This window comes from Aquarana catesbeiana, linkage group LG10, assembly GCF_042186555.1.
Source record: "Aquarana catesbeiana isolate 2022-GZ linkage group LG10, ASM4218655v1, whole genome shotgun sequence".
NCBI classification, from domain to species: Eukaryota; Metazoa; Chordata; class Amphibia; order Anura; family Ranidae; genus Aquarana; species Aquarana catesbeiana.
The window spans coordinates 16,885,662-16,902,470 of NC_133333.1; the positions used below are offsets into that span (position 1 = coordinate 16,885,662).

Below are 16,809 nucleotides of genomic sequence, written 5' to 3' on the forward strand. Positions count from 1 at the left end.
TGAGAAGAATGCTCCTTACATTGGTGATCAGTGAGAAGAATGCTCCTTACATTGGTGATCAGTGAGAAGAATGTTCCTTACATTGGAGATCAGTGAGAAGAATGTTCCTTACATTGGAGGTCAGTGAGAAGAATGTTCCTTACATTGGAGGTCAGTGGGAAGAATGTCCCTTACATTGGAGGTCAGTGGGAAGAATGCCCTCTTAACACATAGCTAAACAGATCACTGGTGTCAGTAGTAACTTCTGAGAGGCAGAAAATGGCAAACTTCTCAAGACACCGCTAGAAACCTCCAGAGGAACCCTGGTGTTCAACAGAACCCCAATTAAGAAAATGCTGATGTAGCTACTGAGCACCAACAAGCCTGTACAAGAGGGGGAAAAAAAACCCATACACCAGGGACAATACAATAAAGACAAACTCCAAAAATGCAAAATTTTATTATTTAAGCTCACTAGAAACAAAATGTATAAATTACAATATCAAACCAGTGTTTTATAAATGTGCTGCAACAGGACATCACATTATGTAATAAAAATTATTATGTAATAAAAATCACCTGTTTTCTGTAAAATGATGAACCCGATACTTAGAATAAGTCACTTGGAAATTACAGTGTTGTTTCGTGGAGCTGTAAGGTAATTATACATTTCATGAAGGCACTGCGGCAGCCATATTTAAAGGGCACTTCTGTCTAGTGATGAAGTCACATCTTGTGGATGTTATGGGTGTATTTGTACAGAACTGCAGCTTGTATACAGCAATGTCTGTAAAGGACAGCTGTATATTTACCTATAGTACCCGCACTCCTTAGCTGGTCTGTGCCAACCTTCTGCTTTCTCATCCCTGATGCTCACAAACCTCTGTAGCACCTCCGTTGCCTCCTTATTAACAGTCTGTTCACCAAAACTCTCCCGCACCTGTGTAACAAGTCCCTATTAAATGGGCTGTATATAGAGACTGAAGATCCTCAGTTTATGAGGACTACATTGCACAGATATGGCGCAAGATTATTTCATCAGAAAGGCTGTAAACAGCAAAGGAGGCAGCGGCAGAACTATGGCGGCAAGTACACAAGCTGGGGGTGAGGGGGCACCTCAGGGTAACAATAGTTTAGGTAAGGAGGTAAAAAAAAAAAAAAAAAAAAAAAAAGTTACAGCTGTCAGTTACAGTTTAGTGCCTATTAATCCCAATGTCTGAACAGTGCCAGGTTTTTCCTTTTTTGTCCTTAGGATGCAGCTTTTCTCTGATCAGAATGTACATTTCTGCAAACTCAGCACTTCACATGTTACATCAAAGTATAGGTTTGCATCACTACTTACTGAAAAAAGGCACTAGAGATCAGAGAGGTCTATACAGTTCCATATATCTCAGCTGGCCATTTTTTTTTATTGCAGCCAACTACACTGAGATCTGAGATAAATATTTGCTTGGTCTAGTGTTACAAAAATCATATTTTTTTTTTTTTACCAAAACAGCTATGATTAGATATCTCAAAAAAGCTCCCAAAAATGAATTCAGACCAGTCTCCCAAAAGACCGGGTGCAAGACACCAACAGGAGCTCCTCCGCTGCCCCCCACAGCACAATTCTAAAGGAGGCAGAAGCTCTGCACTCAGATTCAAACACTGACAACCTTCATTGATCCAGACAAAGCAAACCGAGCCTTGCTAAGTGGCGGTAACACCACCGCCTCCGACATGTTTCACCCACTAACCTGGAGTTATGCCGACCATAGAAGGGTTGTATCTCGGCCAGTTTAGTAGGGACCAGCCAAGACTCGATCCACCTTTGGGAAGGCTGACTGTACTAAAGTCGTTCAATGGACAGATCAACCAGTCAGATTTCTTTCTCTCTTTTTTTGTTTATGCTATAGCTGCCAGCAGTGATGATTGTGTTCTGCTGGCAAGGAAGACTCCCCACCAGAACACAATAGCAATGCGGGAGAGATTCCTCCATCAACATTGACTGCGTTAAATGGGGGAGGGGGGGAATCAAACAAGTTTCTTTCCTGCCAACTGGGGAAAGGATAAAAAAAAAATTGCATAAAATATGGGCTGCTTAAAGCAGAGCTCCACCCAAAAAAGGGGAAGCTTCACTTATCTGCCTCCTCCCCCTTCCAAAGTCACATGTGGCACCTTTTGCCTTTTGTGGGGGGGGGGTACCTGGTTTTCACCGCAGCGAACTCATCTAGAAGTTCAGCCCCCTCCTCCTTCCCCTGCAGCCATCCCAATGAGACAGAACACTAGGGAATGGCTGTGAAGCCACAAGGTTTTCTTTAGTGGAGATGGCAGCAGCACCAGAGAGCCAATTGAAATTATGTATCTCAGGTGAAGACACTGCTGGATTCTTGGACAGGTAAGTAAGTGTCCTAATAAAAGTCAGCAGCTACAGTGTTCGTAGCTGCTGACTTTTTTTTTTTCTGCAGGAGCTCCTCTAAGTCATAAAGGAGGGAAAGGGGTTTACATGCACAATGTTGGCATTATTACTAATGCTAAAGATAATTAGTATGTAGCTATTGATTTCAAAATTTCCCATCAGATATTTCTAACACAAATTCCACTTTAGCAAAAGCACTTCACCTGCTATACAACAGGACCATATTCCCCAATTGCATATTGGTGCTAAACCATATTGCTCAGGGGAGGGGACGGACGGATGGACGGACCGTACTTTGTCTGGATCAATAAATATGGTCAGTGTTGAATCTCTCGGGAGTGAAGCCAGCTTCCTTTTTCCTTTAGATATGAGCTATGATTATAACTCTGCGACCAATCATATGTTGCCTTTTATAAGTCTTCTGTGGCAACAACAAAAATGGCATATTTATAAAATTCTGCATCCAAAAAAAAATAAAATAAATCACATTAAAAGAAACCTTTTTTTTTTTAAAAAAAACTTTGTCACTTTTTAAAGTAGTCATTATGCACTTTAAAGTCGGTTCTAATCCAAAACAGACCTTTAATTAGATTTGGTCCCACACTTGCCACAAGAGAAGCACGGTGTGATTTATATAAAAGTCCTGTAGTGTAATATATACATTAGTAGTGTAAAAGTTCGGATACAGTAGTCATGTAAGGCACTTTCGTAAATTTAATTCATTATCACACTAAAAAGGTTCCCCTTTAGTGTTTTAAATATTGCCAACAGGAAATCTGCTTTGTGCAAGGAATAGTGTTCTTAAAAGAAAAGGGGGGGGGGGGGGGGGGGTCATGGACACAACACAGGTGTGAATGGTATCAACTATTCCATATTAGATTTTTGGTCCCCGTGGCTTTCAGACCAGCATACTAAAAAAATGTGTGTATAAAAAAAAAAATAGAAATACTACCAGTAGGAATTAATCCAGTTTTTTTTTTTTTTTTAAAGGAATAAAATCAGTAGGAAGGTTTAAAAAACACTATTTACAAGGCCAGTGAAAAACAAAAAAATATATAAAAATCAACCCTAAAGGCTCGTTCACATGTGCATTGCTCTCTGAAGAGTGATCCGATTCAGTGAGCGATTTGATAGGCAGTGAGGTGGTGTTGAACTGCCTCTTCACCATCTGCTTTAACCCCCTAAATCCCACACTAGCATGAGGCAACCGCATGCAGGGGAATTGCAGAACGGTCCCATTCACTTGAAGGCGACAGGGGGTATAATTCTTGTTGCAGCATGTGTACACACACCCAGCTGCTGCCTCAGCAGCTAAAGAAGGTAGCGGTAAAACTGTGGCTCAAGCGCGCGGGGGGGATGGGGATTGGGGACGGTTTATATCCTCCCAACCTCATGTGTGAACGAATCCTAAATCTCCAGCATTCGAATAGTCTCTTGTAACAAATAATTTTTTTCACTTTTAAACTATTTTACACTGAGTAAATCAAATCTATATTCACACAATTAAATTAAAAAAAAAAAAAAGTACAAAAAGAGAAAAAAAAAAAAACAAAAAAAAAAAAAAAAAAAACACCCAGTCCAGGACAGAATGATTAAAGAGAAAAAAAAAAATTAGGTCACTTGTCAAACTGAAGGGTTTGGTCCAATTTTTCGGTTCTGCCCTCAAACAATCAAACTCTCTCGACTCAAAGCTTCACCCTGAAAGACAAAAGATTACAATATATATAGTTCGTCATTTAAAAAAAGAAAAAAGCAATGCTTTCCCTACGACGGGTTCTCTTCAAAAGAAGTGATCCTTTATTTACCATCTTAAAATCTGACTCACCCTTTTCATCTTCTTCCCTCGAGAGGAGACCGATTCGGTTTCCGTATATGGAGGAGGTGGCGGTGGAAAATCGTCGTCATCGTCATGGCGGTTCCTTCTGCCATCTGAGCGGGAAGAACTGGGAATGCTGTCTAGACCATCGCGGCTGCCGGCTCTCTGCTGCTTCTTGCGCAAAACCTCATCGAGGAACCGATCGTCGTACGCTGGGTCCTTACGGTGGCGGCCCACATCTTGGAGGTCATCTCTGCTGCGGCTTCTTCTACCTCCATGGTAATCGTCACGAGGATCAGGAGAGCGCCCGTCCTTACCTCGGCCATATCCTCGACTGCTGTTGTCGTCGTCGGAATTGCGTCTTCCTCGGCTTCGACTCTCGGGGGGAGACTCGCGGTAGTGTCGGTCTCGTCTGTCATATTCATCCAGGTCATCTACAGAGCGAGTGCGGCCGCGCCTCTCCATTGGTGGGGCATGACGGGGTCGATCATCATAAGGGGGCTGACGAGGGATCGGAGGGCGGCGGTAATCGCTTCCCATGAGGCTTTCCTCCTCCATATCCCGGATGGTAGGCATGCCTTGGTCGCGCAAACGATCCATACCGCTCCTGAGATTGTTCCTCTGATCATCCTCATGTAAAGAGCTCACTTCACTCATGACTGTAGCTGGAGGGAAAAAAAAAAAAATAAAAAATTAAAAAAGGCATTCCACGAATTAAAAACATTTTGCCACCTACTAGTTAAAAAAATAAAAACCAAGACAGAAGTAGACTGAGGAGATCACGGGTCTCCCCATATACCTGTGTCCGGTAATTTGCCTCTCCCGTATACCTGCAAACCTGATCCATTGGCAAAGGCTACAGCAATGCATGGAGGCGGAAGGGGAGCGTGTGGCTTGATAGGCATTAGGAAGGGGCATATTTTGGAAATGTTCTGGAGAGAAGATGAACATACCATTTTCAAATCTACTGCCAGGTCCTGGTCTGGTTGGGTCGAAATTTGCCAGCTCCTTCTCCATGTAGTAAAGGACCCTCATGGAATCATCCTGTTGGTTGGCCTGTATGCGATAGCCACTGCGCACTGCAACATGGAAAAAAAAAAAAAAAATAATAAAACACCAAAATAGACATTAGATTCCAAAGCTCCAAAACATAGCATCTATATCCAGACACTGGCCAATCAAGCTCTGCCATGTAAAATTGTAAGTAATCCACCATTATAGTTATAACAGACTATGTGGAGACAGAGGGAGAATATAGCAGCAATCTCTTTCATACCGAGACATGCAAGCAGAAAACAGAATAATTAAAAAAAAAAAAAAAAAGTAATGCTGCAAAGCATCCAGTTGCTTCAGAAGGGTCGTTCCAGCCAAAATTTTCACTAGACAGTAACTGGGTAACTCCACAAGCTATTAGTAAACCAGCCCAATTACATTTATATGAGACTAAGATGTATACTGTTATATACACATACTTGAGGTTGGCGCATCGTTGTCCCGAATCAGAGGAGCCTGGGAACTGTGTCCACCCACTAGAATAAGAGAATATCATATTAATATCTGGGAAAATGTTAAAGTTATTGTGTTTTTGTTTTGTTTTTTTTTTAAACAAGCATGTTATATGTACCTGCTCTGTGTAGTGGTTTTGCACAGAGCAGCCCCGATCCTCATCTTCTCAGGTCCCCAGCAGAGCTCCTGTTTTTTTTTCCCTTAATGAGTGCCCCCATAGCAAGCCATTTGCTTGCTTGTTAATAACACCCACAGAACGGTGCGATATGCGAACTGTCAAATCGTGCAAAATTCCAGTGTGGACCAAAAAAAAAAAAAGGGTCCTGCACCATTTTGGTGCGAATGCAATTTCAGCCAGACAAATAAGGCTTACCTGTAGGCAAAGTGAATATCTGCTAAACGTACACCATTTAGGAGATATTCACCTGGATGCAGCCAGTGACATCACTGGCACATGGGCTCTGAAGGTCCGGCATACCTTGCAGGACCTTCAGAGCTTCACGCCGAAACCAATGGATCCCACACGCATGCGTGGGAGTGACATCATCACAGCTCCTGCCAATCACATAGCCGGAGCGTCCAAACCCAGAAGAGAGGCAGGGGGAACATGTCAGCCCGCTCAGCATCGACATCACAGCGTTGGAAGGCTTAGTTCCAAGGTGAGCATTTCATAATGCGCTAGTATGCGATGAACACTAGCACATTATGCCATTGCCTTGCAGGTTTTGTAACATCCGCTTTAAAATGTAACAGCGCTGAAAGTTGAAAACTGGCGTGGATAGGAAGTGGTGAAAGTGCCCGGTATTGAGGTGGTTAAGGTAAAAAAGAAAACCTTCCGCATTTATAACCACTTTAAAGTTGCACTGAAGCTGAAAGATTGTTTCACCAGAAATAAACAAAAATGATTACCAGAACTTGCAGCATCGAAGTCCATTCCGTACCCGTTGTACATGGGCTGCATTGGTCCCATCTGGATGACGGATCCGGGTGGCGGCACTTTCATCTGGCTGGAATGGGAGTACATGGAAGGCGCATACACACTGGGGGCATACATGCTAGGCACTCCGGCTGTCGCTGCCTTCCCTGCCTCATACACTAAGAAAAAAAAAAAAGAAGAAAAAGAGGGAGATCAGATTTATTCCATGCTTTGGTACAACTAATTCAATTTTCCATTCATGTTTATGATTAAAAAGGGAACTTCTCTTTATGCAATTATGCTCATTACTGAGCAATGCTGTGGCTTATGGAAGATCATTTTTCTCTTAAATGGCAAGCATGTCACCCTGTGGGATGCTACAAAATGTGCTCTCCCAAGAAGAGTATCTGCTTCCTCCATTAGATGGGAGCCTCCCCTATGACAGAATGGCAGTCCTAAATCTTGAAAAGCTCCATTCAAAGACCTGCTCCGGTTCTGTGGCCGTCACTGCTGACCTCCTAAAATATGCTCATTGACTGTTATACTAAAGAAAATTATTTAAGAAAAACCTCTGATGAGAATAAAGGTCTGGGGAACCCATGCCACATATGAAAATTTGCAAATGGCAGTTTTTACTTCTGTATGGTCTGGTTATACCTCACATGCCCATAGAATCCCTGGGGCTACTTCCATTTGAAAATTGACTGTTATACTGACCTGCCCTGGCTGCAATACTTTCAGTTTTTGAACTTAAAGTGAGAAGAAACCAAGGACAGGGAAGCAAGGAAGAAAAACCAAGGACAGGGAAGCAAGGAAGGAAGGAAAAAGAAAAAAGGAGAAAAGAAAAAAAAAGGATAAAAGAAAAAAAAGAAGGATAAAGAAAAAATGAAAAAGGATAAAGAAAAATGAAAAGGATAAAGAAAAAATGAAAAGGATAAAGAAAAATGAAAAGGATAAAGAAAAAATGAAAAGGATAAAGAAAAATGAAAAGGATAAAGAAAAAAAGAAATAGAAAAAAAGAAAAGGAAAAAGAAAAAAAAAAAAAAAAGAAAAGAAAGGGAAAAAGAGGTTACCCTTGTTCAACAGCAAAACCCAGCTTCTTGAGCTCAGGCCGGTGCTCTGGCTGAAGTGTCTCCACAGTTGACAATCAGGAATAATAGTTCATTTTGGCTACTCGGAATCATTCAAAGTGTAAATCTTTATTCTCTACAGGGTTAAACACAAATGTAAGATGCTAATGCGTTACAGCTGTATCTGTTACAGCTGAAATGCATTCGTACCTTACATTTGTGTTTTACCATGTAGCAGCGAATAGAGATTTACACTTTGGATGATACAGAGTAGCCAGTTGAAACTGGCTATTATTCCTGAAGGAAGGAGCAATACCTCTGCAGTGGGGCCCTCGAAGATATAAGGGCAGATGTTTGTTAAGACCAGGGAATAGGGGAAAAGACTAATAATTATCTTATTCCTCACTCCTCCAGACACCTGTGCTCTTAGATCCGAATTGCTGGTGCCCCCCTGCTCCCCCCATGTCCTCACTCTTCCAATATGCGCAACTCAACATTTGTTGAGGAAAAATAAAAAAAAATAAAATATCTGAGTGATCTATGTGCAAGGATTTTTCACACATTGTTGCAAATTTCTACCCGATTCTGCTCTGAATAGCCTTTTATACCAATATAGTGCTACTCTATCCAAATGTAATCAAATGATAATCGTACTAAATCCTAATATTACTGACTGCAGTTAAATGTTGGTGGTGAGATATTTCATTCCTATGTAAAAAAAAAAAAAAAAAAAAAAATCTAGTGAACATAATAATGGAATCTTATGCGATTAAAAATTGTGATCATAAACAATTAAAACTTGCAATCCTATGCGAAAGAATAGCCGTTTGGTTTGACCACCACAACTTTTGTCATACCGATTTTGAATAGGAGTGACTGGTTCATTATAATCAGCTGACACACTTTCAGCATTCTGCTGAGAAAAGTTGCACTATCTGCATCCCTTTAGAATTCTTAGGGAGCAGCTCACCAAAAAATCTGATATTTAGCTTTTTGAGAACAAATGACATCAGAAGGAGCGATCAGAACAGGATGATATCTGGAACACAACTACTAACATGGTGCAGTAATGGAAGGGCAAATCTTACATGCTCTGGGGCAGCAGCACTTCTCAGGACAGCAGGGGCAGCTCACGTAGCAGCAGCAGGTGTGTGGGCAGCACTGACACCAGCAGATGCCAATCATCAGGAAGAGGAAGAAGGCAGCAAGGATAATAAGCACGACAAACAGCCAATCTGAAAAACACAAAAGGCAGTAAAACAAGTTGAAAAACACACAGGAAACGTTTACCAAGAATAAAATGTCTTCACAGGGAAACACATAAGGAAATAAAAAGTGAATAAGTAAACCACTAAACAGCAAGAGCCTAAAGATACCCCGTCCATGCCATGAGAGGGCCGATCTCCACCTATAAATGCTACTTGCTTGGCTGCGATGACAATCAACGGTTTCAGAGTTACCAACCCAGAGCAATTATTTCCTTTAGACCGGTTCACACAGGGGCGGCACGACTTGCAGGTCGCCTCACAGACGCGACCTGCACACGACTTCCACGGCGACTTGCAAAACGACTTCTGTATAGAAGTCTATCCAAGTCGCCCCCAAAGTAGTACAGGAACCTTTTTCTAAGTCGGAGCGACTTGCGCGCTCATATTAGAACGGTTCCATAGTACAGAACGAGAGGCGACTTGTCAGGCGGCTAGGTCGCCTGACAAGTCGCCCCTGTGTGAACCGACACTTAGGAGTTTGGGATTTAATGACTGTTTTTCTGGGTTAGAGACTCAAATGGGGATGATTTACTAAAACTGGAGTGTGAAAAATCTGATCCAGCTCTGCATAGACACCCATCAGCCTCCAGGTTGTATTGCCAAAAGATTGATCGAACAAGCTGAAGTTGATTGGCTACCGTGCATATCGGCACCAGATTCTGAGTTCTCCGGTTGTAGTAAATCTCCCCCCAAAAACAAACATGGGAGTAATATTTTTGGAAAGAGATCAGCATCAGCCACCCATATATTGTCCTTGAAAGAGTCTTGGCGCACATTATTCAGTCCTTGCAGAGGGATTATTAAGTTTAGGGGCATGACAGGTTTACTTTAAAGGGTTCATTTCAAGAAAAAAAAAAGAAAAAAAAAAAAGAAAAAAAAAAAAAAAGAAAAAACACAACCACTGAACTTAATTGCTATACACAACAAATGGAGAGTACCCTCTGGGGGGTGGGACTATACCTACACTAAAAAAAGTACAATAGAAACATACATTTTTTTGTTTATTAGTACAAAAAAAAAAAAAAAAAAAAATAGAAAACTAGAAGCGATGTACATAGATCATAAAAATTGGGCATATATGAATAGGCGTCACTGAATTGTTTCAACATATATGTTATATGCCCAACTTTTATGATGTAGATCACTTCTAGTACTTTTTTTTTGTTTTAGTACCAATAAAACAACAATTTTTTATACTCATAAGCCCCATACACACTATCAGATTTTCTGCTGAGTTTTTCCTTCAGATTTACCAAAACCATGTAGTGCAAGGGCCTGTCTGATTGCATACACATTGAAACTCCTAAGGTTTGACCTCATATTATATGGTTTTGGTAAATCTGAAGGAAAAAAAACTCAGCATAAAATCTGATAGTGTGTGTGGGGCTTCAGACTGCTTTCACACTGAGGCACTTTGCAGGCGCCAAAGTGCTAAAAATAGCACCTGAAAAGCGCCCTGAAAGAGCCGCTCAATTCACCCCAATGTTAAAGCCCCGAGGGATTTCACACTGGAGCGGTGCGCTTGCAGGACGGTCAAAAAACTTCTGCATGCCGCATCTTTGGAGCGATGTATTAGCAGTGTATTCACTGAACCTAAAGCGCCCCTTCCCGTTGAAAACAATGGGGCAGCGCTGCAAACCCGCTGGCAAAGCACCACTGCAGCGGCGCTTTCAACCCTTTTTTGGCCGCTAGCAGGGGTCAAAACCGCCCCGCTAGCGGCTGAATAAACAAAAACAACTAAAACAACACTAAATATAGCGCCAATTTACTGCCGGCGCCCATTCGCCTCAGTGTGAAAGTAGCCTCTCTTAGTGCCATTATAGTCCCACCCCCAGGGGGTACACTCCATCTGTCTATACATAGGGATGATGGCACTCTCCCCACAGTAACCAGATCCATTTATATTAAATTGCAATACACGGCTCAGCTTGAGAGATTTGCCCTCATCTGTCCCAGTGACGCTTTTTTTTGTCAAACAGAAGTGAGGGAAAATCTGCAACAGGGAATGACAAAAAGCTGACAGGTTCTAGCATTTTTTTTTTTTTTTTGGGGGGCGGTGTTTCCATTGAAAGATGCCCCAAACAGGAGATTTTACACACCATTTTTTTCCTAAATTTTGGATGGTTAGGGAAAGGATTCCCGTTTGGTTCAGCATTTAATATTATAAAATAACACTAATACAGATACAAAAATTTAAAACAATACAAATATTTTTATTTGTCTTGTTATTTTACATTTTTATTATCTGTATTAGTTTTATAATATTAAAAAAAATAAAATCCAAGCAATAACATTATACTGTAAATATCACTCTCTCTCTAGGTAGGCTTTTATTTACAGAAGACACTCTCTGGGGTTGATTTACAGCAAGGGCATTTGCTATAGAACTTTGCATCTGAAAGTCAGCAGAGCTTCTCCTCATTTACTAACAAAAAATGCTGGGTTTTATTTTCCGTGCAGGGGATTGGGAATTCTTTGCAATGTGAAGCTTCACCTCATTTACTAAGCTTTGGAGTAACTGTGCTTGCAAGATGCAGTCTATTCACCTTTAGTGAATCAATCCCTCTGTATGTCTCTTCTGTCAATGCTTCATACGGCACCATTTTATTATTTTTTTTTTTTTTATCTGTGTACAATAAGCCACTCATACACCCAGCTCAGTGTACATACCTGGCCAGGACAAAGCAACACCCTTGTGCATGCACGGACGTTACATCATCCCAGCCAATCAATATTGCTGAAGATTACAAACCCAGAAGATGACTTGGTGAAGATGAAAACAAGGTGACAGGGGGGACCTCGGCCATTGTACTGCAAGAGAAAGGTGCCATAACATGCAAATATTCTCAGCATATTTGCACATGATGGCCAAAGCTCCCAGGGGCTCCAACATTCCCTCACATTACCGTTCATTCAAATGTCAGCTGCAGAACAAGCGCATCGTTTTTTCACATTAAGAAAAACGAGGACCTAAATTAATTCAGTCAGAAAGATTTGCTAGGAGCCCTCCAAAGCAAAAAAAAAAAAAGGACGGAAAGTGCGCAGTAGACTACGCTGAGCATACTGCACATCTACAATCAACCAAGCGAGTGACAAAATCTAAAACCACACCGGAAATAAGGAAACCAAAGCAGAACCGCACACCACCGCTACCAAATTGTTACAGAAGTAGTAAACAACCATAATACAGAGTATCCGTTCTGCCTATATTATCAACAAAAGTTCAATATAAAAAGACACCTCTTGGCATTTACTGCAATGCTGTTGATTGTTCCAGGCAACCAGGAATGGAAAAAAAAAAAAAAAAAAAAAAAAAAAAATCAGAAGGAAAAGACCAACCGCACTTCAAAAAAACACCTACAAGGCCAGAGGGGGTCTTCTACAATTGAGCCCAGCCTTGTGGGTTATGTATGCCAGAGAAGGAGATCCCAGATGGGAATACGGCTTTGATTTACTAAAACTGGAGAGTGCAAAATCTAGTGCAGCTCTGCATAGAAACCAACCAGCTTCCAGTTTTTTTTTTTTTTTGTGTGTGTGAAAGCTTAATTGTAGAAGCTGAAGTTAGAAGCCGATTGGATACCATGCACAGCTGCACCAGATTTTTCACTCCCCAGTTTTAGCAAATCAGCCCCCGTTCTGGATTAATAAAGTTACCATAGTTTGAATTTCCTTGGTAGTGCAGCTGGTCTTTACATTTGGATTAGTGCACTCTGTGGGGGGTATAAGAAGAGCCCCTGCGTGCGTTTAGCACACAATCGATCGTCCACGAGGATGACCTGATTCAGGGCCCGGGAGCAACGTGCCCTATATTTTACCCAGGAATGAATAATTTTGTAAACAATTACAATTCAAATATTTTAAATGGTAATACTGTCAAAACTGCCTGAGGGGGACTAAAAGTATTTAGCCAAAAAAGGATTTTCTTTATTGTCCCATTATCACTGCAGACCCTGAAAACACAAGTCAGTCCAGTATTAAAAGGCAGATTTTAACATTCACAGATCTGTTTGCCAACGCACAGAAATAGAGGAAATGCAATTTATTAAAAAAAGCAGATTCTGAAGAAGTCATTTTTCAAAAAAAAAAAAAAAAAAAAAAAAAAGGACAAATTCAGTTTCCAAAGGCCCAATTCATGCGGGTGTATCAATCCATATGCCAGGGTAAAGGCTAGTCTTCGGCTATCCAAGATGCCCTAGTGTTCTGTGGTGGGTGGTGCAGGCGGCCTGTTCAAATCAATGACAGGCGAACAGCTGCATGGATCTCCGCACACATCCTGGGGTGCACAAATCACAAGAGTGCAGGAGATTTACTAAAAACACTGGAGCACTCAGAATCTGGGGCAGCTGTGCATGGTAACCAATCAGCTTCTAAATGCAGCTTGTTGAATTAAGCTTTGACAATAAAACCTGGAAGCCGATAGGCTTCTATGCAGAGCTGCACCAGATTTTGCACCCTCCAGTTTTATTAAAATCTCCCCCAGTCCGTCTGCGCCCCGATCTGTGCATTGAACACGCACGGATCTACACCACAGGAGTCGCTTGGATATCTGTGCAGCTGATTACCTGTCATTGATCTCAACAGGCTGCCCACACACCCCAGCATGGAACACCTAGTGCATCCCGGGCAGCTAAAGGCGGCCCCTTCATATGGACCCCGATGCAGAATCCCAACGCACACGTTTCTGGATAGTGACTGTGTATGTAACCAGGCGCTGTAGCGACTATCGGCTGGAACCAAAGACAGTCAAGGCATTAGAATGTCACCAGCGCACCATAGATTTATAATGCCGGTCCAAAGCTTTATTCAGAGATCAAATTCTTACAGCAAAAGCAATGTTTCGGAGCCTAACAGGACCCCCTTCATCAGGCATGTGACGACACATGCCTGATGAAGGGGTCCTGCGAGGCTCCAAAATGTTGCTTTTGCTGTAAGAAAATGATCGCTGAATAAAGTTTTGGACCGGCATTATAAATCTATGGTGCGCTGGTGACATTCTCCTGCCTGCATACGGACTGGTACACCCACATTAAAGACGCCAAAAAGGGTCCTATAAAAGGAAATTAACACTACTGATGGCATCAGCATAATAAGCAAAAATGAACAATTGGGTTGATTTACTAAAACTGGAGAGTGCACAATCTGGTGCAGCTCTGCATAGAAACCAAAATCAGCTTCCAGTTTTTGTTTTGTTTTTTTTGTCAAAGCTTAATTGAAAAAAGCTAAAGTTGCAGAGCTGCACCACATTTTGCACTCTTCAGTTTTAGTAAATCAAACCCACTGTATCAACTTTTGTTTTACTTGAATTAGGTATATTTGTCTAATCTGCATGCACATTAAATGATAAAAATTGCTATTTGCCAATTCACTTTTTTTTTTTTTCTTTTTTTTTTTAGCAGCAATTCACTTGGTTTTTAAACCATGCAAATCCCTGTACTTATTACACACAATGGCCTCCTAGAACTGTGGCAAACACATCTGGCAATGTTATTCTTGGCTCTTTTATATAAAACTGACTTGTGGGTATTTTAGATTTGGTGGGCAGGTAAAGCGGTTAGTAGGAGCTTCTTTTAGTGCTAATAAAAGGGGCAGATATTTATTGTATAAGGGGGGAGGGGTGAGGTAGCTGGTCATGGAACAGTTACCTTCCATGTTATCTATCTGAAAGTCTGGTAACAGCTCAGAGATCGCTGAGGTTTTACCTACGGGACAAAAGAAAGACATGTTACCAAACAGATTTGTGTAAAAAAAAAAAAAAAAAATCTAGTTATAAAAAAGGGGGAACAAATGCATTAACTGGACAAATTTTTTTTTTAAATCCCTATGAATAAAAAAAAATGATCTGAAAGAAAGAAAGAAAAAAAAAAAAAAAAAAGAAAAGAAAGAATATTAAAGTATAACTAAAAAGGAAAAACTTTAAGTTTTGGATAGAGTGGAGAGGGATTAGAACCCCGGTCAGTTATCATTTCTGTCTGTGTGTCCCCATTAGGGAGATTTCCCCCTCTCTATTTGTCCTGTTTACCATCATTGAAAGTCAAGGAAAACCCCACAATTTGGGTCGTCCCCAGAAAAGGAGAGGGGAAATCTTCCAATGGGAATGCTTGTTCTGGTGAGCTGGGGGTCCCCAAGGGATTTCCTCTCACTTCCTGTTTGGCTATGGGACAGGAAGTGAAGGGAAATCTCCCCAAAAAGGGACAAAGATGGCAAAAATAAACTGACAACGGGCTACAACCCTCCCGTACTCTATCCAAAATGAGAAAGCCGTTTTGCCTACAGCTCTACTTTAAAAGATTCAACAGAGGGGGATATTTTTAAAAACGGTTTTCCATATCATAAGTGGGTTTTATCAAGAAAATCCTCAAACCTGCTCACATCTTACCAAAAGCACGAAACCTACAAACAGCAAAAAAAATAATCACTTCACCTTTCTGAAAAGTAACCACTAGATGGCAGTGTTACTACATCAACTGAGACAAGTGAACTCCAATCTCAAATATTTATTACCGGTATTTACAGTATACAGCACTTTACACATTTCGAACATTCACATCAGTCCCTGCCCTCAAAGGAGCTTACAATCTAAGGTCTTTATTTCAAATTCATACACATACTAGAAAAGGACAAGTTCACTTTGGGGCTGATTTACTAAAGATAAACAGGCTGTGTATATTACAAGTGCAGTTGCTCCAGAGCAGTGGTCTCCAAACTGTGGCCCGGGGGCCAAATGCGGCCCTTTACGTGCTTTTATCCAGCCCTTGGGGTTATTTTTTATACTCTGACTCCAATGTTGAGGCATAATTCCCCCCACTGACACCAACGAAGGGGCAGAATTCTTCCCAAACGACACCAACAATGGGGCACAATTCCTCTCACTGACACCACAGATGGGGCATGGTTTACTCTAGAGCTGCACAATTCTGGCTAAAATGAGAATCACAATTTCTTTTGCTTAGAATAAAGATCACTATTCTGGCGGCGTAACATCATCTTTCACATTATACAAAGAATTGGACTGACTTTACTGTTTAGTTTTTTTTTTTTTTATTAATTGAAGTGTATTTTTTCCCAACAAATTGCATTTGAAAAGACCGCCGCACAAATATTGCAAAAATCGCCATTTCATTCTCTAGAATCTATGCTAAAAATGATATATAGATAGATAGATAGATAGATAGATAGATAAGTTTGGGGGTTCCAAGTACTTTTCTAGGAAAAAAATACTGATTTTAACTTTGTAAGAAACAAGTGTCAGAAAAAGGTTGAGTCTTTAAGAGGTTAAACTTAAACTTCCCTCATCTACAAACCAAAGTTCATTTCTTTGATCTAAGAAGGAAAAGTTACTGTTTATAGTTATCTACCACCAGGACAAGGTTGTGAAAAACTCGAGAACCCTCTACACTTTTTACATGAATGAATCGGGAAATTCTGCATAGAGTTCGTGAAGAGGGGTTGAATCGAGATCACAATTTTTTAAACGATTAATCGTTCAGCTATAGTTTACTCCCACTGATACTGGAACATTTTCTACTTCCAATGGCCACAGTCCGGCCCAGCGAAGGTCTGAAGGACAGTAAACTGGCCCCTTTGGTTAGAAAGTGTGAAGACCCATGCTCCGGAGCTTATTCAATGATCGAAAGTGCTGCTGACTTTCATCATCCAATCATGTGCAAGCAAAAATGCTTTTTTTTTTTGTTTTAATTTTCCTTGTATCCGATTGGGTATTCGTTACAAAAGAAAAGTTTTACCCAATTTACCAAGCTCTGGAGCAACTGCACTTGCAGAGTGTACTATTTGCCTTTAGTAAAATTTACCCCTTGAGTCAACTGCTCAAATTATCATAAGAAAGAAGATCTGTTGCA

The 16,809-nt window shown here is 41.0% G+C and overlaps 1 protein-coding gene across 2 annotated transcripts in view; it reads right to left on the minus strand.

Moving 5' to 3' along the window:
* Window positions 1-420: 420 nt before the first annotated feature.
* LSR (lipolysis stimulated lipoprotein receptor) overlaps window positions 421-16,809 on the minus strand; it is a 33,879-nt gene continuing 17,490 nt past the window's right edge. Inside the window, exons 4-10 of one of the 2 annotated variants that reach the window (XM_073601719.1) lie at window positions 14,596-14,652; window positions 8,774-8,920; window positions 6,609-6,794; window positions 5,666-5,722; window positions 5,147-5,272; window positions 4,203-4,858; window positions 421-4,075 (exon numbers count right to left, since the gene is read on the minus strand). In XM_073601719.1, coding sequence (XP_073457820.1) covers window positions 4,040-4,075; window positions 4,203-4,858; window positions 5,147-5,272; window positions 5,666-5,722; window positions 6,609-6,794; window positions 8,774-8,920; window positions 14,596-14,652 — 1,265 coding nt within the window. In that variant the 3' untranslated portion in view covers window positions 421-4,039. The remainder of the gene's footprint in view (window positions 4,076-4,202; window positions 4,859-5,146; window positions 5,273-5,665; window positions 5,723-6,608; window positions 6,795-8,773; window positions 8,921-14,595; window positions 14,653-16,809) is intronic. The other variant, XM_073601720.1, reaches the window with a different exon arrangement.